We start from the raw sequence: 21,664 nt of genomic DNA on the forward strand, positions 1-21,664 counted from the left end.
CAGCCTTCCTGACGCTGCTTCAGAGATGTGACTGACCATCCACGGAGAATACTGTATAACAGCGAGATAAGAAGAGGACCTAGGCCAGAACACTCAAGAATCACAGGAAGGGTGGAGGTTTTGGATTCATTCCCAGTGGGCAAAGAATGACCGGCACGGGAGGGTCGGGCAGGGGAGGCCACCTGACTGTTCCTGAACAAACTTCTTCCTCAGGACTCCTTCTAGGATGGAAAGAGTCAGGAACCTCCCCCCCCCCCCCCCCCCGGGGATCGGATCGAACTCACGACCGCCTGATTACAAGGCAGGTGCTTATGCCGCTGAGCTAAATCCCCAGCCCCAAGAGTCAGGACTTCTACAGGCCTGGATGTATTCCAACCAGGACTGAACCCCCTTCAGGTTACCCCACTCCTCTCTGTCCAGGATCCATCATAGCACAGCAAAACACAAAGTAGCAGTCAGCACAACTGGGCGGGAACTGTTACATGCAGCTGAGATCTTCATGCCACTTCCTGGGGCCAGGACGTGCGACGTTAATGACAAACTCTGAAGTGCGGATGCAGGTGGGCGTGGGTGTGCAGGACGACAGGGGGATTCCTAGACGGGGAGGTTTGGTGTCCCGGGGGTGGGGGGGCCTTCTTACTGGTGACTGCATGAGACCTCACCCAGGTAGGAGTGGTCTCCTCAGACGCGGTTTTGCAAAGCACTTGGCCTTTCTCGTATGTTAAGTGTATAGCAATTCTAGGTGTGGAAGGTGTAGAAACCCCCGCAAGAAGGTGGCCTCGCCCCACCCCCACCCCCACCCCCACCCTCACCCTCACCCTCCACCCCGCACCACCTCGCGGGACAAATCCAGACAAAGTAGACCCTCAGCTCCCGCCCCGCCCCCGGCCCCGCCCCCCAGCCCGGGGCGGCTCTGTCCCACCCCAGAGTACGACCAATGGCATGGCAATGTGGCGCGCCCAGCCAATTGAACTGGGGCAGCCGCGGAGGTGGCTCCGCCCCCCACAGGCAGCAAGCCGCCGGCCACCCGGGAGGCGGGGCTCTTCGCTGTTTTTGAGGCTGGCCGAGCTCGATCGAGCTCAGCCGATGGTCGCCGGCCGTAACCGAGCTCCGCCGAACGCCGCCGAACCCCACGCCGTTCCCGCCGCCGCCTCTCGAGCGAGCGAGCGCCGCGGCAGCGGAGGAGGCGCCGCCCCAGGGGGAGGAGGTGCCGGCTCGCCGCAGACCGCCCGCGGCAGAGGCCGCCCGGGTCGCGCCGCGGCGGGAGCGGCTGAGGGGGAGGCCCGGGGGAGTGGACGTCTCCCCTGCCTGCCTCCCGCCTCCCGCCGCTCTTCGCCCCCCGCCCGCGGGCTTCCGAACCTCAGTCGGCGCCGAGCATTCTGCTGCCCCGGACCCTCCCGCGGGCGCGCACCGTGCCGAACTCAGGTAAGGGGGCCTCCTCGCACAGGCAGTGAGGGCGAGACCCGGAGACCCGAGACGAGACGAAGAGACGCGGACCCACACGGAGACAGACACGCGCCGGAGGAGAGACAGACACAAAGGCAGAGAGAGAGCGGGAGACGCACAGAACCACCGAATCAGCCCCTACGGAGAAGGGGAGAGAGACACGTCCACGAAGACAGAGGGACACATAGCCGGGAAGGGAGGGACACAGAGACATGCGGAGACTGGGAGAAGAACGAGACACATAAGACACTCGGACACTTAGCGATGGGGACGCACAGAGACAAATGCGAAGAGATACCCAGAGAGACAGGCAGCCACGCACGGTGACAGAGGTGGGTATGCAGAGACAGAGGCACACATCCAGCAAGGGAACAGAAACAGAATGGGACAGCCAGGCAGCCAGACACACACCTAACCTAGAGACAGTTCCACAGGGAGGCACACCTAGGTACACAGCCTTGGATACACAGAACGCACACATGCTTGCCAGGGCCTCCACAAGTTCCCTCTGTGTGAGTTGGCACCACTGCAGGTCTCCTAGGCTGGCTGGCTGGCTGCAGTCTCGAGAGAGGTGGTGCCCTGGGCACACTAAAGCTGACCAAAAGCCCCTTCCTTCCGGGGCTTGAGCTCCCACAGTCCCACCATCAATGGGGTGCTTTTGAGGCCCAAAGCTTGTTGGGCAGAGCCAAGCTGTGCCCACCAGTTCTAAGGAGAATGAGTTAAGAGCCTGTCTATAGCTTCCCCACTCTGGCTACACCTGAATCCAGGTGCTCAGGGGTAGTAGGCCTGAGGATGGGGATGTTGGCAGTGTTGGATATGTGAGCCTGCTGGGACCTGAGGTCCACTGCCAGGGTAGCCAGAGATGTGATAGGAGCCCACCCCTGGCCTCCCCGCTTCCTTCATCCTCACCACAACCCCTCCTTTGCTTTGTATTCCCCAGGCTCAAAGACTGCAGGTGGGCACCTGGGAATCACTCTGTGCAAGACAGGACAGCCTCCTTGAAAAGCTGACCATACGGAGTCTGATTCGGCATGGGCCTTGCCACTGAGGCAGCTCTGCTCTCTGTGCTGATCTGAGGGTGCTGCCTGTCATGGGGGCAGCCATCTCCCAAGGGGCCCTCATCGCCATCGTCTGTAACGGCCTTGTAGGCTTCTTGCTGCTGCTTCTTTGGGTCATTCTCTGCTGGGCCTGCCACTCTCGCTCTGCTGACGTTGATTCTCTCTCTGAATCCAGTCCCAACTCCAGCCCTGGTCCTTGTCCTGAGAAGGCGCCACCACCCCAGAAGCCTAGCCATGAAGGCAGCTACCTGCTGCAGCCCTGAAGGCCCTTGGTCTACCCTGGAGCCTGGGACCTAAGCCTGGAATCAGGATCTCCAAGTTGGGTCAGCCTGGGGTCCAGAACTACTTGGATCTGGACCCAACAGCCCAGACTCTAGCCAGCCTGGCTCCAAGAGAGGCTCTGGAGAGATAGGCTTGGGGTGGGAGTTTAGGAGTTGGTGCTAGGGCCAGGGCCATCTGGACTCTGCTCCATCCCAAGGGCCAAGGGCTGGGTTTACCCTTTCCCTAGGCCTAGCGCCTCTGCGTCTTCTAGGTCAGAGAAGCAAACCAGAACCTATGGCAATAATGGGAGGGTGTCTAGGCTGGGCCCCTCCCCAGGTCCTCTCACTGTTTGCTGAATAATAAATGGAACTATGGCTCTACCCTGAGATTTTCTTCCTTTGCTGAAGACCCTGTGGTACCAAAATTAAAGGTGCAGAATGAACTTCCAGACAAAGGTTTATTTGTATAAAATAACACAAGGGTTTGGTGATTACCAAACACTAACCCTGGAAGATGCTGGGACCTTAAGGAACAGGATGAGAACACCACATGCTGGGACCTGACCGGGGCTTGGTTCATATGCTGAGTGCATGGGCATAATGGTTCTCAGCCCAGGGACTGCAAGTCCTGGGTTCAGTGGAGCAGGGACCAAGGCCGGGCCCTCAGGTTTTGATTTTCACTTCCCTCACGAGATTCAGCAGTTTGTCCAGTTTTGCAATCTCCACAGCTGGACCCTTCTGTACTTCCTGCCCTTTCTTTTCCTGGAGAGAGGACACATATCCAGTGGAGGAAGAATAGTGAGGATTGGTAGCTTTCACTGGGTGTCAGCCCCAACTACTATACCCAGTCTGCCCTGGCTCTGCCCTTCTCCCTTGCCCAAGAAGTTTTATGTCCCTGCTGCTCCTCCTTCCATGTGTTCCTTTTCCAACTCAGGTGACCTGGGGCCTACTGAGATCCTATAAGAAGGCATCCGGCTCTGGTCATAAACTTCAGTTGGACAGTGTCTTGCAGGAGTGGGAAAATGCACCCATCCTTAGACCCTCAGAGGAATGAGCCTCTCAGGCTGTACCAGTAGCTCTGGGGAAGGCCAGGTCTGGCTGTTGGGAATACCTTCCCATAGGAAGGGCAGACTCCTGTCAAGGAGCTAGTTGGTGGGTGTTTTGTTTTATTTATTTATTTTTTGTACAGGTCATTGAACTCACAACCTTGCGCTTGCCAAGCAGGCACTTGCACCACTGAGCTAAATCCCCAGCCCTAGTTTGTGTTTTGAAGATGCAGAGAGATGTGGACAAGGCCGTAGAGGCCCTTATCTTGTTCTCTTACTGAATACTTTTAGGTCAGGGTCAAGGTAGGATGTGGTTTGGTGCCTAGACCTACTGTGTCAAACATACTCAGGGTGGAGGTCTCAGGAGACCCATGAAAGAAGATAGAGTATCCCGGGTGACTCTAGCTGTCATTGGCTGGGACTGACCCTCGCAGGAGAAGATCCTGGATTTATGACCTTCAGCCTACTGACAGCAGTGTAATGCTTCTGCTGGTAAGTTGGGCCCTGAGGAAAAGGAGTCCAGATGCTGGCAGCTCACCTTGAGGAACTGCTTGGTGGACCACACCAGCTGCATCTTTCCCGCTTCCCAGACAGGAGGCTGTGGGCTCTGCCCGGGCAGCTCATGGGCCTCTACCCGCTAAGCCACCTGTGCCCACTGCTTACTGGTACCTGCCCCAGCCTGGCCTGCCTGCTTGGGTCTGGCCTGAGCTGTAAGTGGGAGAGTGTGGGGACGGGAGGCCCCTTCCTTGAGAGTTTGTTTGGAGCTTCTAGCCAGGAAAAGCAGATGCTTGGATGCCCTTGACCCAGAACAGCCCTCAATCAGGGATACTTGTCCTCTTCACCCAAGCACGTTAGGGACACAAGTGGGAAGGGCACACATGGTATGTTGAGGGAGGAAGGGGACACCCACCTGGCCAGCTGCATCAACCAATATCAACCCTGGCAATCTGGGTGACAGCGATCATAGCCAGGTCACCCTCAGTTCCAGGAGGCCCTTTCCTGACTCCTTCCTGGGTGTTGACACCACTTTCAACTCCTATCTACTCCCAGATCTGTCTTCCCCAGGGCCATAGTCATTACCTGGCTCAGCTCTACACTCCAGAGGCAGCAGACAAAGAGATCCTTTTCTCTCTTCCCATTGGCTAGGGATGAGGTGGCCTCACCCTCATCCCCTGGGATTTAGGGACCCCTTTTACTGGGGGAAGGTCTGTTTTTCACACTAGGACTTGAACCCAAGGCCTTTGTTGTATCCCCAGCCCTGTTATTTTTTATTTTGAGATGGGTTTTTGCTATGTCACTGAGTTGCCCAGGTTGGGCTCAAACTTGGAATTCTCCTGCCTGTCTCCCAAGGAGCTAGGATTACAGGCATGTGCATCATTCCTGGCTTGGATGTGGTGTTTAGTTCCAGTTGTCATTAACTCCCTATATGACTTTAGTTTTTGTTTTTGTCTTTTCTTGAGATAGGGTATTACTGTGTAGTTTGGATTGGCCTTGAACTCACTTTGTAGCCCAGGGTGGCCTCAAACTGATGGAAACCCTCCCGCCTCAGGAGGGATTACAGGTGCTGGGATTACAGGTGTATGCTACCACACCCAGCTGTTCTTTGCCTTTTTGAGCTTCAGTTTCCCATCTGAACAGTAGTTAGTGAAAAGTCTTTGATGCCTGACAGCAATCACAGGAAGCTTCCCGAGCAAGGATGCCCAGGCTCTGTGATAATCCCTCTAGGGAAGGGCAGTAGGAAAGCCCAGAGGACCTCCTTTTGTATGAATCACTTGGCTGCTGATAGTGAGATGTAAATTTTACAGAAACCTTTAATATATCCAAGTACCAACCCCCAGCTGTCCCCTGCCCAGATCCTCAAAGATAGAGACCCCAGGAATATAGTATAGCATTCCCAGCCCATCATTCCCTGACCCTTACTCTTTGAGGAGTTGGAATTGGGAACCTCTTGCCTCCGCTTCCCTAAATCAGAGTGGGTAGGGCTCCTGCCCATATCTACTATTCTCATGATGTCAGGGCTGTGCTCTTCCCCCAAGAGTGACCACCACCCCCCCCCAGCTGTCCAGCTCTGCCAATTTAAGCCTCATTAAATTAAGAACAGATTTTATCTGTTCCACAAATTGTGCTGCCTTGTTCCTCCTCCTGAGGCCAACTAGCTGGGCGTAGCAAAGAGATTCAGACCCCGCCTGATCCCCCCCCCACCCAAGCCCACCACAGCCTCTGGGCCACAGCTGCAGGCACTTAGCAGCCTTCAGAATATTTATAGCCAAGTCCACCCCCCTCCCCTAGCTGGCTACAATTACAGGTCCAGCCGTTCTTCCAGCCCTTCCTTCCAAGCCAGCACCAGAGGGATGCTACAAATGGCCCTTCCCTAGGTGAGGGCATTGTAGAGAGAAAGCAGTAGCTAGAAGAGACAGACTTCTGCCCCTGCCTCACATTGCATTAATGCCATAAATTGCCAGGAGGTATGGTTATTAGGACAGTCTGGCCCAGAACCTTCCTGTGATTGCTGTCAGACAGCAAAGAAGCATTTTTCATTCTTCACACACAAATGGGCAGGACTGGTCTCCAGATTCTTGGGCTTTGAATTTTTAAGTTTCATCCTGGGGCTTTGGAGTCTAAGATCTGGGCTTTGAGGTCTGGGTTCTTAAGTCTGAATATGCACTCCGGTCTAGGCTGAGGTCATGGTGTTCAGACTGTAGCCTATATTTCGGGCCCTTGGGCTCTAAGCCAGGTTCTCTGACCAGTAGAGACTCTACAGCAGAAACCAGAGCTCAGGAAGAGAACTGTGTAGCTGCTGACCTAGGTAGTCTCCTCAGCTCATTTCCTCCTTCCCTGAGTACAGTTCCTAGCTCGAGGACCACTTGGACTGAAGTGCTGAGGAAGCCCAATAGTGAAGCATTGGCTAGGTCTCAAATCCCCTGCCAGGCTGGCATCCTCTGCTCCCAGTGAGCCACTGACACCCTCACTCGTGCCTCTCTGGCTTCAGACACACATGCTCACTGGTTATCACCTCCCTGGCCCACAGTGACTCAGATATAGCCTGTCAGCTCCTCTTTGTTCTCACAGACCACCTTCCCCTGTGTCCTCATTCATGCAAAGACACCATCACTTCCCTGAGCCTTCCGAGTCTGAAGCCTGGTTCACCCTGTGTCCTCCCCTTCAGCTTGTCCACTCTTACCTTGGCAATGGGCCACTGCCAGCACTCATACCTTTGGCATCTTGCGCAAGTTGGGCGAGAGCTTGAGGCAGGTGATATGCCCGCGGTCATCGCCCACGATGATGATGGGGTAGATGGGGTTGAACTCCACGTGGGTGATCTTAGTTTTCTTCCTGGCCACCACAGGCTGGTTGCAGATGGCCTCATACTTGTTGATGGCCAAGTCAAACACGTGGACCTGTGGACCAGACTCAGCATACTCAGGGGTGATGAGGCCCTGGCCACCCCCTGTGAGAACCAGCCCTGGACTTTCTACAGAAGGCTAACAGCATATAGAGCTGGAGGCAGTGGGAGAGGAGTTGTTTTGTTTTGTTTTGCTTCAGTTGGGGGTGAGAATAAAAGTTTAGGAGGAGCGTTACGCTTATGATATTTACCGTGTACCACGTTGGCACCATCTAGTTACATTTCTTACAACTGTTTTATCAGGCGGCTCTGTTAGTATTATCCTATCTTATAAATAAGACTTAGAAGTGTGTTAACTTTTAGTAGGCAGCAGAGCCAGGCTTTACCCAGTTCATAGATGTTAAGTGTTTAGACAGCGCTTGACACACAAGTGCTCAGTAAGTGTCTAACGTTATCTTTGTCACACTGTAAATTCAAGCCACTCCCAACTCTCACCTGGACTATGGTGGCAGCCCCCTACCTAGGCTGCTGCTCCCACCCTTGGGTTCCATCATTCATGGAGCAGCCAGACTTCCCTTCAAAAACTGAAAATCTTCCCAGCGTCTCCTTAGCAACATGGATGAAACCTGGTTCCCCTCACTATGATCCCCACATCGCCCCTGTGCTCCCTGCTCCCCAGCCACACCTGCCTTCTTATGCCTGGACCCCCTCCTCCAGCTCATGCCCACCTCCAGGTGTTTGAGCTAGAGACTTCCTCAGTGTGGGTGGCTCCACCAGCCACCCCAGCTTCCTAAGCTGGCTCCCCGTCACCCCACTCTCAGCTCGGATGTCACCTCTTCAGAGAAACCTTTCCTGACCACTCTGAGAAACTACCCATCCTTTTCTTCTCTTTTTTTACCAACTTCATTGAGATTTCATTCACACACTATAAAATTTGTCTACTTAAAGAATACAAGTATTGGTTTTTAGTATATTCACAGTATGCAACCATCACCATTCCCAATTTGAGAATGTTTTTATCACTCCCAAACGATCTTTGGATCCATTAGCAGTCACACCCCATTTCCTCCCACCCCTTCTACCCCTAGGCAACTACAAACCTACTTTCCAAGCCTGGAGATTTGCCTATTTTAGAATACTGTACTATGGACTGGGCATTTTGAACATCCTGTATAAATGGAATCATACACTATTTGCACTTTTGTGTCCAGCTCATTTGGCTTAGCATGATTTTCAAGGGTCCTCTGTTGCAGTGTCTATCAGAATGCTCTTCCTTGTCACTGCCGAATAACAGTACTTTTGCATGTATAGTGTATTTTCTATGTCCATCAGCTGATGGACGCTGGGATGCTTCATTCTTGCCTAGGGTGAATAACTACGGCAGACCCTGCGGAGGAGCATGGTGCCCAGGCCACATCACCACAGCTGAGTCCAGGTCCTAGCTGAACATGGGGGTTCTGCACCGGTAGGAGGCTGAAACCCATGACCCTGTGAAAAACACTTGCGTTCACACGTCACCTTCTGTTCATTTGCTGGCTTTTAGCAGCATGAGAACTTTGATGCTGTTGCTTTTTGCCTTTTTCTCCCTTCACTGTCAGGTAAACTTCCTAAGTGCAGTATCTCAGGCTATGGAGCTGGCTCCATAGTCGGCTCTTGGTAAGCATCTGCTCAGGGAATTGATGACTGGCCAACTTCAGAGTGATTTCTTAATCACAATGTGCTTCCTTTGTGGCAGCAGGTGGGTTTCAGTCTATATTAAATTCATAAGGAAAACAGATTTGCATCTAAAAACTTGCTTGGAAAATGTCTCTGCTTTCACTGACCCTCAGTGTTGAACAGATGCCTCTCACCTCACCCCTCTAAAGCCTCTTCTCAGAATTAGCCTGCAAACTCTCAGAGATGGGGACCTCACTCAGCACCTCACAGACAAACCCTCAGACAGATGGTTCTGGTGCACGTCCCCTGCAGCCGAGGCTCCCTGCCATCGCTGGCTCCTCCCCAGGGCCCTCAGAGAAGATGGCCTGCCTTCCTTCAGAGCACCCTTCTCTCAGCTGGACAGCCCCCTTCTCTCCTTGAGGCCTCTTGTGATGAATGGCTCCCTCTTGGCTGGATCCTGAATGGCCTGGCTCTTGGGGAGGGAGACCCTGAGACACCTCATCCTGCCCTCAGCAGAATATCTGTGGGTCAGGAACGGGCCGCTCACCTTCCCATCTGTGGTGACTGCCGCAAACACTGTGGAGGAGTATGGAGCCCAGGCCACATCACCCACAGCTGAGTTCAGGTCATAGATGAACATGGGGGTTCTGCATTGGAAGAAGAGGGAAGCCCGTGACCCAAGGCTCACAGGGCCAGGGCCGAGGGGAGGGCCGGGCCAAGGCAGAGCCTCACTTGATGGTGTGGTCCCAGATCTTCACTGTCCAGTCGGAACTGCAGGACATGAAGACCTTGGTGTGGTAGGGGTTCCAGGTCACAGCATCCACCGCCATGTTGTGGGCATCATAGGTGTCGAGGAATTGGCTGGAGTAAGATTTCGAGCACTGGGGTCGAGAGATCAGAGGATAAAGTGAGAGGCAGGTCAGCGGCTGCTACTTCCTTGGAGCCCTGGAGGTCCATATCCCATGACACTGTCACAGCTAAACTGGAGCAGAGCCTCAGGCTGTTTTTCCCTCCCTCCTCACACTCGAAGAGAAAGGAGGCGCTTAGGATTTGGGCTGTGTGGGGAAGCCGTGCTGTAGCAGCAGGGCAATGCTGCAGTCTGCCCAGGGGACCTGAGGAGCTCCTAAGTGAGTCAGAAAAGTCCTGTCCTCCCCACCCAGAACATAGCGTGTCTCAGGCCCTGTGGGAGGGGACAGCCATTTCTCCAGGTAAAGGGCCTGAGGGCACAGGGAGCACTAGGTCTACCACAGCCCAGACAGCACCTTTACAGCAGTGAGAAATGCTCTACCTTGAACAGATAAGAGCAGGTGCTGAGCCAGGAGCCCACTCTGATCCCCAGATTTCTCCTGCAGTTTATTGTCCTGACTTGCCAGCCTGTCTGCCTCCCACTGGGAGCCCGTGACTGACTTTCCCAAGCTGCCAGCAGGAGGGGTGGAGAGGGGGTGGGGACTCTTTTGCATTCAGACCAGCTCTGGCTAGGCCTCAGGGGCTCCCGGGAGGCTGCCTGTAATTAACATTCTGAGTCTCTGAGCCTAAGAAAAGCTTGCAGCAGAGCTATTTCTGGACAGATGGAGGTTCAGAGGATGTTCACCTACTAACACTGACACCGTGCAGAGACCGGCTGCGAGGCTGTGTCCTGCCGGCAGGGAGGAACCCGGCATTCGGAGATCAATCTGCCTGTTATCTGGCCCTCAAAGCCCACTGGGTCAGCGTTCCTCCAGGAAGTCTGCCCGGAATGTTCCTACTCCTCATCCCCTACTCCCACCTAGGCCGCCACCCCTAGAAAGGAGGGAGAACCCAGAGGGGAGAGGTTGGGCTGGGCTAAAAGGCACCCTCGAAATTCTCCATTCCCTGTCTTTCCTTCGCATATCCCCTCTTGCCACCCAAGCAGAGTAAGAACTGCATTCTCTTCACCCAGAAGCCTTGTCCAACTAAGGAGCGTAAGGCTCTGTCAGGGCAGGACTGCTAAGTACTTGAAGCTCCCAGGTGCTCAGGTCCAAGGGGTCCCATGAGGCACTACACAGGAAGAGCTGCCTCACCTTGTAGATTTTCCCCTCCTCTGTGCCCACTAGGAACATGTAGTCGATCTCTTTGTGGAAGTCAAAGGCAGTGCCACAGCCTTGAAAGAAGAAGCAGCAGCCTCAGCCCGGTTCTGTGAGGGAGCCTCCAGCACCACCCATCCTTGGCAGCAGGGACTCAGCTCGGGGCAGGGCAGATTGACCTGGGGCCCCATGAGGGCTAGGCTAACAGAAAGCAGCTCTCTAGCCTGCTTGTCCCAAGCTGTTAGGGCTCTGCAAACAGCCAGGGGTTCTGTAGCTGGAATGGGGGCCTGGGTAAACAAGGCGGGGATTGAGTTAAACAGGGTCGGGGTCAAGGTAAACAGGGACAGGGTCGGCGAGCAGGGACGTGGTCTGTGCAAACAGGGATATAGTCTGCATAAACAGGATGGGATTTGAGTAAACAGGGAGAGGATCTGGGTAAACAGGGCCTTCATCTGCATAAACAGCGCTGGATCTGCATAACAGCACCTGATCTGCATAAACAAGGGGTCTGCAAACAAAGAGGGGACCTGTGGGATGGAGAGCTCTGCAGTGGCCAAGCCCACAGGTCGGGCTTCCCACGCCTGGGGCCAGGTTCAACACAAGCAGGTGGGAAGGACTGGTAAAGTACCCTTCAGGGGACCTGAATGACCTAGCAGGCCGGGGGTGAGTGAGGTGGGCGCCTACCCACTGTGTGCAACTGCAGCCCCTCGGGGACGTCTGTGGTGCTGCCCTCCACCTTAAGCTTGATGACATCTGTGTGAACCAGCTCGCTCTGAGTCACAGGATGGGGAAGGTGTTGGTTTAGGCTTGATCAGCAGACCTGGGGGGGTACTTTTGCCATCCAGCTCCCCCTCCCCCATCCATTCCTGTGCAACCCTCTATGGGAATCAGGTACCTTCACAAGTGTCCAAGACACGATCCTTCCATCAGATGACACGGAGAAAAAGTTAAGGTTGTGGTCCATGTCATCCTTCTGCCACTTGACCTGCAACATCTTAATCATGAGCACTGCGACTCCCCTGGGGTGTGGAGTTAGGGATATGAAACCAGGCTCCCCCAAGCACCCATCTAAGGCTCAAGCAAATTCTAGCTGGGCATGGTAGCACACGCCTGTAATCCCAGCATTTGGGAGGCTGAGGCAGGAGGATTGTTGCAGGTTCGAGATCAGCCTGGGCTACAAAGTGAGTTCAAGGCCAGCCTGAACAATCTGCATAGTGACAGCCTGTCTCAAAATGACAAAAAAGAGAGAGAGGCAAGTTCTGAGAGACCATTTCTCAGAATGCCATGGCCGACACCTTCCCGTAGCTATCGCTATCTGTTTCTCATCCCTGTTTCCTTGGCCAACCTGACCAAGCCACAGCACCAGCAGGGCTTTTCCCTTATCTAACAGCCTGGTAGGAGAGCCAGTTCTTCTCTGTGTTGGTTCTTGAAGCCCAGCTGTGGGAAGTAGGCAATGGTTCCGGATTCAGCCTTCTTACAGAGACACGGCCTGGAAAGGACGAAGCCCAGCAGCCAGCTTCCTCCTTATTCCATGAAAGTCCTGGTGGCCTTGGCTTATTGTGATGGGCAGTGAGAGTGAAGCCCTAGGTCAGAGCACTGCACACACTCAGTGTCCAATAAACACTAGCTGGTGTCCTCATTCTTACCCACATCCTAGAAACTCAGCGCCAAGCTTCGGCAGAGGCCTTTCCCTGCTGCCTGAGGTTGGGTGGGGAAGGGGAGAGGCATGCCCTCCCCTCCGCCCCTCCTCTTCCAGGCTTAGCCTTCTGGGAAGTGACTCCTTTGTTCTCTTCACTCCTGCTCCCAGAATCTGGCTCCCAAATTCCAGATTGGAGCTGCATTTCTCCACCTGCAAATCAGGGTTAATTATCCTCCCCACCCATCTTCTCAGGGCTGAGGCAAACATAGGGAAAGTATTTTGGAGACAGAGCTGTTGTCTTATGAAGATGACACGCTTGAGGCTCAAGTTTCTGTTGCCAGATGTGGAGGCCTTGCCAAGCCAAGCCCCAGAGAGCGGGGGTGGGGCTGGGTGCCCAGAGCTTTCTGTCCTCCGACCCCTCCAGACCGCCCATGCTGGGACCATGGTCCAGTCCCCTCCCTGTCACAAGCAAGGGCCCAGTGAGGAAGGCCAAGAACTATCGTTGTTGCCTGTAACCACATCTGTCACCATTGCTGCTGGGGACTGGGGAAAAAGGCCTGTCTCTTCCCAGACACCTCCCAGGCCTGGTGCATTAGAGCCGAAGGAGGGCTGCGTTCTGCCCAAGCCTGTCTGGTCCGTGGTCTCTTTTGCGCTTTTGCTGGAGGGACAGAAGCTGCGGAGTCTGTCTTGCACAAGGCAGAGTCCACTGTGACACTGAGCCCACTTTCCCTTTTGGGTAAAGGTAGTCCCTTTAAAGCAGGGCGGGAACAAGGGTGTCAAAGGCCAGACTGCAAGAGGCACTAGGGAGCTGCAAAAGGAAGTGTTTAATGAGCAGAGGCGGCCAGCACTGGAGGGAACTATTTCACACCGCCTGCCCAGCAGCAGCCTGATGCCTGGTGGGGGTGGTGTGTATGCAAGTGACACTCTGTGTGTGTGTGTGTGTGTGTGTGTGTGTGTGTGCACGAGTCACACACTGCTCCTGGAAGGCAGGTGATAGGCAGGAATAAAGCAAAAGGAGGGTAGTAAGTAGAGTTAAGGCAAGAATGATAACCACGGAGCAGGTGGTACCGTGGAGCCTGTTCAGCTGATCCCTCCTCTTCTCCTGCCTCCTGTTCACCTGTCCCTGGCTTTTGCTCATACACCCTTCCCACTCCCTTCCCCAGAACTGCATGGCACAATTCGCCATTGCTGGCTGAGGCTTCACAGGAGGGCCTAAGCAGGGCTGAGCGACCCAAGGCGGCTCCCTGGAGAAGCAGCTTGTCCTATGAGACAGGAACCTAGGCTCCTTAAGATGTGACAATTTCATCCCAGCTCTAAAAATTTTCATAGCTCCCATCACCATTGGGACAGACCCTTCTGCTCCAATGTGGTATATGAGGTCCAAAACCACCTCCCCGGTCTCCCCTAAATACCTTGGGCACAGACCTTTTATGAAAGACCTGACAGCTCTTTAACCAGCCTGGCTCTCTCTCTCCTTCAAGTTCTTCTAGTCAACTACCCAGAAAACTTCTTGGTGTCCCTCAGGCTTCTTACATCAACATCTGGTGGCACCAGTTCTTCTGCCTTTTTTTTCACTTCTGTGCATGCCCTCCTGGGCACCTGGTAGGTTTGTATTCAGTCAATGTCCTCCTCCTCCTCCCCCTTCTACTCCCCCTCCTTCTCCTTCTCCTTCTTCTTCTTCTTCTTTGGTCTTTTTGAGACAGGGTCTCACTGTGCAGTTCAGGCTGGCCTCAGACTCACTTTGTAGCCCAGGCTGGTCTTGAACTTGCAGCGATCCTCCTGCCTCAGCCTCCCAAGTGCTGGGATTACAGGTGTGCCACAATGCCTGACCTTCAGCCAATATTCTTTCTATTATTTTACTGCCCCACAGGTCTCCTCCCTATCCTCATTTTCACCTGACTGCCCCACCCTGTCCAGCCTGCAGTCTCTCTCATGCTGCAGCCAGAGGGTCCCAGACACAATCTTGACTGTTACTCTTCCCCTCCACCCCTCTAAAAATTGGGCTGCAATTTCCAAATTGTGCCCAGGGGGAATCTTAGGAGTCTCGGAACGCACCTAAGGACCCTAGACAGGCCGGGTCCCAGTCTTAGCAGAGCAGCTCCACACTCATCTTTTTGCCATACTGGTGGCTCCTAAATTGACACTTCGCTTAAAACCACTGACCCACAAAGTCCAAGTTTCCTGACTGGATTGCTAGGCATCCTGGGTGCTGTCTCTTCCTCACCTCTTGCCCCCTCCAACTGCCTCACACATGCTCTGGGTGACAGTGTTTCACAACAGGCCGCTCAGTTTGAAGCTGTGTGTCACTGCCCAGGAGTGACATGTCCCTTGTGTCCCTTTTTACTCCTCACCATTCAGCTCAGGCACTGCTTCCTCTCGAAGGTCTGCCTGGCCCTCCTCCTAGTCTTCCAGTCTCCACTCAGGACAGTGTAAATCCACCTGGGTGTACCCCTCCTTCAGCACTCAGCACTCTCACCTGCCCTGGCAGTCTGAGGTTGTGATTTATCTTCCTACCCCAGACATGAGGCCCTCAGGCATCCTCAGCAAGGAGCAGAGCACATGGGGAAGAGTTAGTTACTGACGGGGTGACAGAGGAAGAGAGAGAGGGCATGAGAGAAAAAGAGACAGGATGTAAGTAGATGAGTGAGTGATGGTTGTGTCCCATGACTCTAACCAAGAATGGTGCTCCATTTGGCAAGGGCCACAGTTCTGTTTCCTGGCAGGACAGCGGGAGAGCAGGCCATGCCTGTCCAGGTGAGTTCCAGATTTCTGGGGGTCCTGTCCATGCAAAGGGTAACATTTTTCTCTGTGTCCCTCTTTACACCCATCGGCTGTTTGACTTGGAGAACACCACGGAGTAGGAGTGGGATAGTTGGGTCTCCCTCCCTCTCCTGGAGTTGATAATGGTGGTCAGGTCATCTTGGCATGCTCTGTGCTTGGCATGCTCTGAGCTGTCTGAGCTGGCAAAACTGGGACAAGATAGGATGACAGCCCTGTTCTCCTCTCCCTGGGCTTTAAGGTCTCCACAGACATTCCTCTGATGTCCAGGGACCTTCAGGTACCGGAGGCAACAAATCGGGAGGTTGACTTTCTGGTGGAGAGCACTCCTGAGGCCAAAACCCCTGGTCCCAGCCTTGTGGGGAGTAGGAGGGAAGGTAAGTCTCAGAAAGGGCAGCTTCGTGTCTGCATCTGCCCCACACTCTGGGCAAAGGACACTAAGAGGGCATGATGTCCTCCGCACCTGGGTAGTTCGCCCCTGCTCAGGCATGTACAGGAGCTCACCCTGGAGCAGGTGACCATGTCTGAGCGCCCAAGGCCAGAAGAGGCAGAGAGAGCCTTCCTCGGGACTTTCAGGCCAGCAAGGCAGAGAAAGACAAGATGACAGAGCCTTGGTGCTGCCCGGTGAGCCCGGAGACTGGGGAAATGAAGCAGAAACCCATCCTTTGATCCCCGCAGACCTGCATTCCCCTTGCCCCCAGTGCCTTTAGGACAGTAAGAAACAGCTTACAAAGCCTGAGCTAAAAGACCCTCGGAGAGGCTCAACAGTGAAACCCGCTCGCAGTGGAGTAAGATGGGAGACACAGGTCAAGGTGAAGTCTAGTGCCAGGGTGCTGCTATTGGTCCCCGGCTGGTCTCATACTATAGAAGAAGCCCAGCCCACCCCGCTATCCCTGCCAAGGCCTGTCTGGAGAAGCAAGGTGCTACAGAGAGGCTCAAGGACAGACTGCCTTCAACCCTACTTGGCACAGGCAAGTAGAAGTACCCACTGGAAGCATCCCCACATCTAGCCCAGATGGCAGAGGCCAGCCCCTGTGGGGACTGGAGGAAGCCTGTAGGTAGAGATCAGAGCTCTTCAGCTCAGCTGTAGCTGTCAGACCCTGGCAGCTCCCCACCCTAGTCTCTGAGTATTGGAGCCAGGCGCAGAGGCCTCCTCCCTCAGCAGGCAGATGGAACCTTCTTAACTTCAGGCAGCAGACCCAGGCTTTACTGGAGGTCCTTTTCTTTTCCTCTCTTTTCTTTTATGGCTTTTTCATATGCAAATTTAATAGGAATTTAGAAAATGACAGTCCTTTTCATGGTTATTGTCTTGCAAACACATCAAAATTTTAGATTTTTTTCTTGAAATTTTTGTCTTCTTTTTTTCTTTGAAATAAAATGGATTGAAGACCCCTTTCTTACCTCCTGATTGCCACCTGCCCTTCTGCACCCCTTTTTAAACCCTGCTCCTTGGCCTCTAATCTGGTACCTATCACCTCCACTCCTGTCCTGTGGCCCTCTCCTCCTCAAGGCTCCCCATCCAGTGGTTCCTAGGCCCATGTTGCTCCCTCCCGCCCTGGGCTGAGGCTGACCTGCCAGACAGGGTCTGTGTGCTTCCCAGACTTGGGCGAGCTGCGGAAGGAAGGCTGGGCCTGGGGCTTCTTGAGATTGTAAATGGCCACGTTGCCATCATAGTGGCCCACAGCCACCAGGTAGGGGTGGTCCACGTGAATGTCGAGACACATGATGCCACTTTCACTGCTGAATATGTACTCAGGGAAGCTGGGGTTCTTCAGGCTGTAGAGCAGCAGCATTCCCCGGCTCTGCTTCATGAAGTCATCTATCAGGGAAAATGGGCAGCTCTGGTTGGTGGATCCATCTGCTCTGCCAGGGAGGTCCCCTTGCCCCACCCACAGATGGACAAACCCCGCCTTGTTCTGCGGTCAGGGAACACAGGATCCTCTCTGAGCTTCACCTCCTCCGACTGTGGAATGGAATAATGAGGTTTGCTCTGCTCCTTCTCAGGGGGGCTCATGGAAGGAGCCAACTACCAGGAAATGTGATCAGGCTTATTTGAGGACAAATCATTATTCTGCTTCATATTTCTCCCTGGATCTCAGAAAGGGAGAGACAGGTTCAGAGTTGCTAGGTGCAAAATGTGTGTGGGCTTGGAAGGAGCAGTGCCCCTGGCTGGAGTGCCCCTGGCTGGAGCTCATAGGTAGGTGCTGTCCCTAAGGTGTCTAAACAACACTCACATCCTCTCAGTTTTTCTACGGGGTCTTGCTAAGTAGTTCAGACTAGTTTTGACTCACTCTGTGGCTCAAGCTGGCATTGTACTCTTGATCCTCTTGCCGCAGCCTTCCAAGTACCAGGATTGAGGTGTGCACCACCGCACTTGACTAACAAGCAACTTTCTACAGCGAGTCTCACGCTAGCCACCTATGAGCATCTTCCCAGCCCTTGGGCCTCAGAGTGCTGCAGCCCACACTCTGGCTTCTTAAGAGGTCTCTGGTCAGCCTGTCAGGTTTCCATAAGTCCACTTGGCCTCAACAGAGCTTTTCAACAATGGACCATTCAATAGAGGTCCTCCTTCCCACCTGCCCCATGTCAAGAGACTGTCCCTGTCTATTTTTCACATACTTGGTGCCCATATACAGCAGTGATGTGCAGTCACTGAAAAGCACACAGTTCCAGCCCTTGAGACCAGTTCTCTGGCCACTAACCCAGATCTTTCTCGAGACTTAGAGGAGCCAGAACTAAGAAAGGAGCAAGGGCTAGTGTAACCTAAACCAAAGCAGCCTTTTGGCCAATATCAGATCCTTTCCTTCCCATCTTCTGTTTTGCAGGGCTATCTTCTTTGTCCTTAGCAACTGCAGGACCTGGGACCTCATGACAAAGTAACCAGTCTTCAGATATGTAGCCCAATGGCGAAGGGGACAGGAAAGAAACCCCAACTTACTGGTTTTGCTGACATGTTCTTTCTGTCTTATTGTTAAGGTTGTCCCTTACTCAAAAGGGTTAATTTCTGGGTTTAGCTCAGGGATAATGCAGACCCAGGTCCCTGGGCGCATGGCATGAGTTTAGATACCGTAGCATTCCATGTAGTCCTGCCCCAGGCAAAGACCCTACCTACTCTGCAAACACTAATCTATGCTCTAACTTGGAATGGGAAACTACCAAGAATCAGGTTAGAAAGGTATAGTTGGAATCTGAGACAACCTGGCATGTTGACCGGAGTAGCTCCCTGTGAGAAGCCTTCCTGGGGCTAATCTCCACCACCTCTGGGACTCCCTGGATCACTTTCAAGGAAGGCCACTGTTACGGCTTATATCTAGGTGCCCTGAAAGCCTCATACACTCATAGGTGGGGACAATGCTAGCAATTGGATCATGGGTGTATGATACTGGAATAGTCTACTCATTGGTTTAGCATGATTCTCGGTGTGAATGATGATATTACTGTAGAAGGAACATCCATGCTGGGTGTGAATGACACCAACCAATAGGTTTGTAGCCTGAATGGAATAAAAAGGGAGAGAAGAAGGAAGGCTACTGCTTCCTGCCTGCCATGCCAGGGGCTGTTTCTCCCCTGCCGTGCCACCTGCCTTGGAGTCATCTGACTATGAATTGAAACCTCTACAAACTGTAAGCTAAAATAAATCTTTCCTCCTTTAGCTTGTGGGTATTGGAATTTTGACTCAGCAGCAAGATGGTAACTAAGCCACATAAGCAATGAGGAGGTTGTAACTGGGGTGGAAGTTTCCAGGGTCAATCCTGAGAGCACGATGCATGGTTCAGGAGACACAAGATACCTTTGCTCTGAGAAAGTGAGCCTTCTAGCAAAGAGGAGCAGCTTAGAAGCTTCCAGATCCCCTGGTGCCTAAGCTGGGTCATCCGTGCCTGGCTCCATCTCAAAGGCAGGAGGGTCTATCCTCCAGGTAGATGGGGAGAAGCTGGCACTTGGGGTTCCAAGATGGATCCTAGGGTTGAGTCTCCAAGAGAGATCTGAAGCTGGCTAAGGGTGGTACTTGTCCTGCCTAAACATGAAGGCCTTGAGCCAAACAGTGTGACAGTCATTTTAGCTCCTTCTGCTCATCAAGGAAACTCTAAGCACCTGCTCCAGGCCTCCGCTGGGCTGCCCCCTCCAAGGCCAGACATTTCACTCCCTAGGTCATGCAGCTCAATGAGGAACCAATGGGCTAAATTCAGGCCAGAGGTCAGACTGGTACCCTGATTCCAGTCTGTCCCCATGCTGGTCAAGACTGGCAGAGGGTGAACTGGTGAGCTGGTAAACAAGACAGTGAACGAATGTGTGCTCAAGCTGAGGACTCAGGTGGACCTTAGGACACAGGCGAACACGACCCTACCAGTTCCCCCTACTGTGTACAGGGCATGGGACCTGAGAGAGAACAGGGATTACGCACTTTCTCTAGACAACCTCCAAATGGCCCCTGCTGTTACATGCGTGCACAAGATCATGACCATAACCAGCGAAGCCAGGACAGGAGGGATCCATCCCTGGCCAGCCCTCAACTGGCTTAATAACTGTATTGAGGACATTTCTTGTCCACTCACAGATCAAACGGGACTCCTGATTTTACAGATAGAGAAACCGAGGTCCAGAGGACAGAATCAGAACACTGATCATGATATATGTCAGTCACATGATGTCAAGATCCTTTTCATGCTAAGGTTATCCTACTTGAGTAATCTTTATTTGGAACTGGAGAAAGGAGGGCAAAGGGGCACCAGACCTGATGGAGTGATGGTTACCGGCAAAGCCAATCCAATCCCTTCACAGTATGGACAGGGCAGTTAAACATGATAAAAGGGAACAACCTGCAGGGCAAAGCATGGATTTTACGAGAGAGGGACAGTTAGAAACTAACCACACCAATTCTCAGGCTACATGTATGCTGACACTAAGCTGTACTTCTTCAACCTGGCTTTAATGGACTTTATTACTTACAAGCAAAGGAATCCTCTTTTCTTTTTTAATTTTAACTTTTTATTTCTTTTCTGTTTGAGATAGCGTCTCACTATGTAGTTCAGGATGGCCTTGAACTCACTAAGTCCAGCCTGGCCTTTGAACTCATGGAGATTTTCCTGCCTCAGCCTTCTGAGTGCTGGGATTATCATGTGTACCATCATTACAGCCCACCAAAGAGGGTTAGATTAGGCTTAGGGTCTTATCATGACTAGACTACATGTTTCCTGAATTCTGACTCAGGGCTGTTCCTATCAAAGCACACCAGGAAAATATAGCAAACCATCATTTAGTTGGGGTTTCTTCTCAGCTGCGTTTTGCACAATGAGCTCACCTCTGATTCCTCTCTGAGACCGACCTCATTATTCCATTCCCGGACATCCCTAACATGGCATCCCAGCTGTTACAGCTCATGCCTCAACGACCCTAGAGCCTCATGTACCTGTGGGCAGTGCTTTTTGGAAGTGGTTAGATCACAGTGTTGGGATTAAGGGAGTTGATTACTAAATTAGTCCACCAATTGGTTTGGCACAGCTTTGGGTGTGAGTAATGGGAAGGCCACCCTGGCTGTGGACAGTACTGCCCAAAGGGCGGGCAGCCTGGAAGGGATAAAGGGGCAAGGCAGGCTGCTCCTGCAGCTGCTTTTCTACTTTGCTGCTTTTCTGCCTTCTGCCCACCATGAACTGTTTCTCTTCTGGAACACACCTCCACCACGCTACTCTCCCTTGGAGCCAGTCAACTATGAGTTCATAGCTTAAACCTTTACAAACTGTGAGCCAAATAACCTTTTCCTTCTTTAACTTTGGGAGTTGGGTTATTTTGTTTCAGCAATGAGAAAAGTGATGAAGGCACAACCCGATCTCCAAATGAAAGTGTCATCTTATCTTCCAAAAGGCTGTGATATCATGACTCAAACCACCAGTGATCCTCACCTGATGTCATCACTCATGACATCACTGACTGTCCTCCAGCGCCCCCAGTATGTCATTACCAGGAGGGGCACCAGCTTAGGCATCTCACATTCTCAGTATGACATCACTAGCCTGGTCACTGACAGCCTAGTATGACATTAGCATTGAGTTCACTCACCTACGGCACCTCAGTTTCCAATGGAGTCTAAGAGCTCCACTGGAATCAAAGCTTGCAGAGTTTTGGTTCTGGGCCATGGAGTGCTTTGGTTTCAGGCACAAACTCTAGAGAAGGACTAGAGGGGTCAATGACCCAGATGGGAGTCTCTAATCCCACCCTTTATTGTGTAAAGAAATACAGACTCAAGTCTAGGGCCAATGAAGGAATTCTTAGGCTTTACGAGGCCGTAAATTTTGGCCAGGCCACAAATACTTATTGAAAGTAAGTAAACATTTGTGGCTGGGTAGAATGGAAGGAGGGGAAGAGAGGAGAAAGGAAGAGAGAGAGAGAGAGAGAGAGAGA

At 52.9% G+C, this 21,664-nt stretch overlaps 2 protein-coding genes across 10 annotated transcripts in view; one reads left to right on the forward strand and one right to left on the reverse strand.

Annotated features, from left to right (window-relative positions):
• The first annotated feature begins 1,262 nt into the window (after window positions 1-1,262).
• On the forward strand, window positions 1,263-3,145 carry Enho (energy homeostasis associated). 2 transcript variants are annotated; one of them, XM_063226336.1, is made up of 2 exons: window positions 1,263-1,425; window positions 2,387-3,145. In XM_063226336.1, the coding sequence occupies exon 2, from the start codon at window positions 2,537-2,539 to the stop codon at window positions 2,765-2,767; it is 231 nt and encodes a 76-aa protein (XP_063082406.1). In that variant the 5' UTR covers window positions 1,263-1,425; window positions 2,387-2,536; the 3' UTR covers window positions 2,768-3,145. The 2 variants fall into 2 exon arrangements, with proteins under 2 accessions (XP_063082406.1, XP_005004121.1); XM_005004064.4 differs by lacking the exon at window positions 1,263-1,425 and adding an exon at window positions 1,501-1,778.
• A 58-nt stretch (window positions 3,146-3,203) lies between these two features.
• The window catches only part of Dnai1 (dynein axonemal intermediate chain 1), a 76,970-nt gene continuing 58,509 nt past the window's right edge, over window positions 3,204-21,664 (reverse strand). For 5 of the 8 annotated variants that reach the window (XM_013153391.3, XM_063226279.1, XM_063226287.1 and 2 more), the window contains 8 exons: window positions 16,840-17,087; window positions 11,747-11,836; window positions 11,536-11,623; window positions 10,849-10,928; window positions 9,542-9,690; window positions 9,357-9,456; window positions 7,023-7,208; window positions 3,204-3,526 (listed from right to left, as the gene is read on the reverse strand). In XM_013153391.3, coding sequence (XP_013008845.1) covers window positions 3,428-3,526; window positions 7,023-7,208; window positions 9,357-9,456; window positions 9,542-9,690; window positions 10,849-10,928; window positions 11,536-11,623; window positions 11,747-11,836; window positions 16,840-17,087 — 1,040 coding nt within the window. In that variant the 3' untranslated portion in view covers window positions 3,204-3,427. Of the gene's footprint in view, window positions 3,527-6,991; window positions 7,209-9,356; window positions 9,457-9,541; window positions 9,691-10,848; window positions 10,929-11,535; window positions 11,624-11,746; window positions 11,837-16,839; window positions 17,088-21,664 lie in introns of all 8 variants that reach the window. The other 3 variants (XM_063226272.1, XM_013153395.3, XM_013153396.3) reach the window with 3 other exon arrangements.

This window comes from Cavia porcellus, unplaced genomic scaffold (genome assembly GCF_034190915.1).
Source record: "Cavia porcellus strain 051 isolate PalLab524CR breed Dunkin Hartley unplaced genomic scaffold, mCavPor4.1 scaffold_1, whole genome shotgun sequence".
Taxonomy (NCBI): domain Eukaryota; kingdom Metazoa; phylum Chordata; class Mammalia; order Rodentia; family Caviidae; genus Cavia; species Cavia porcellus.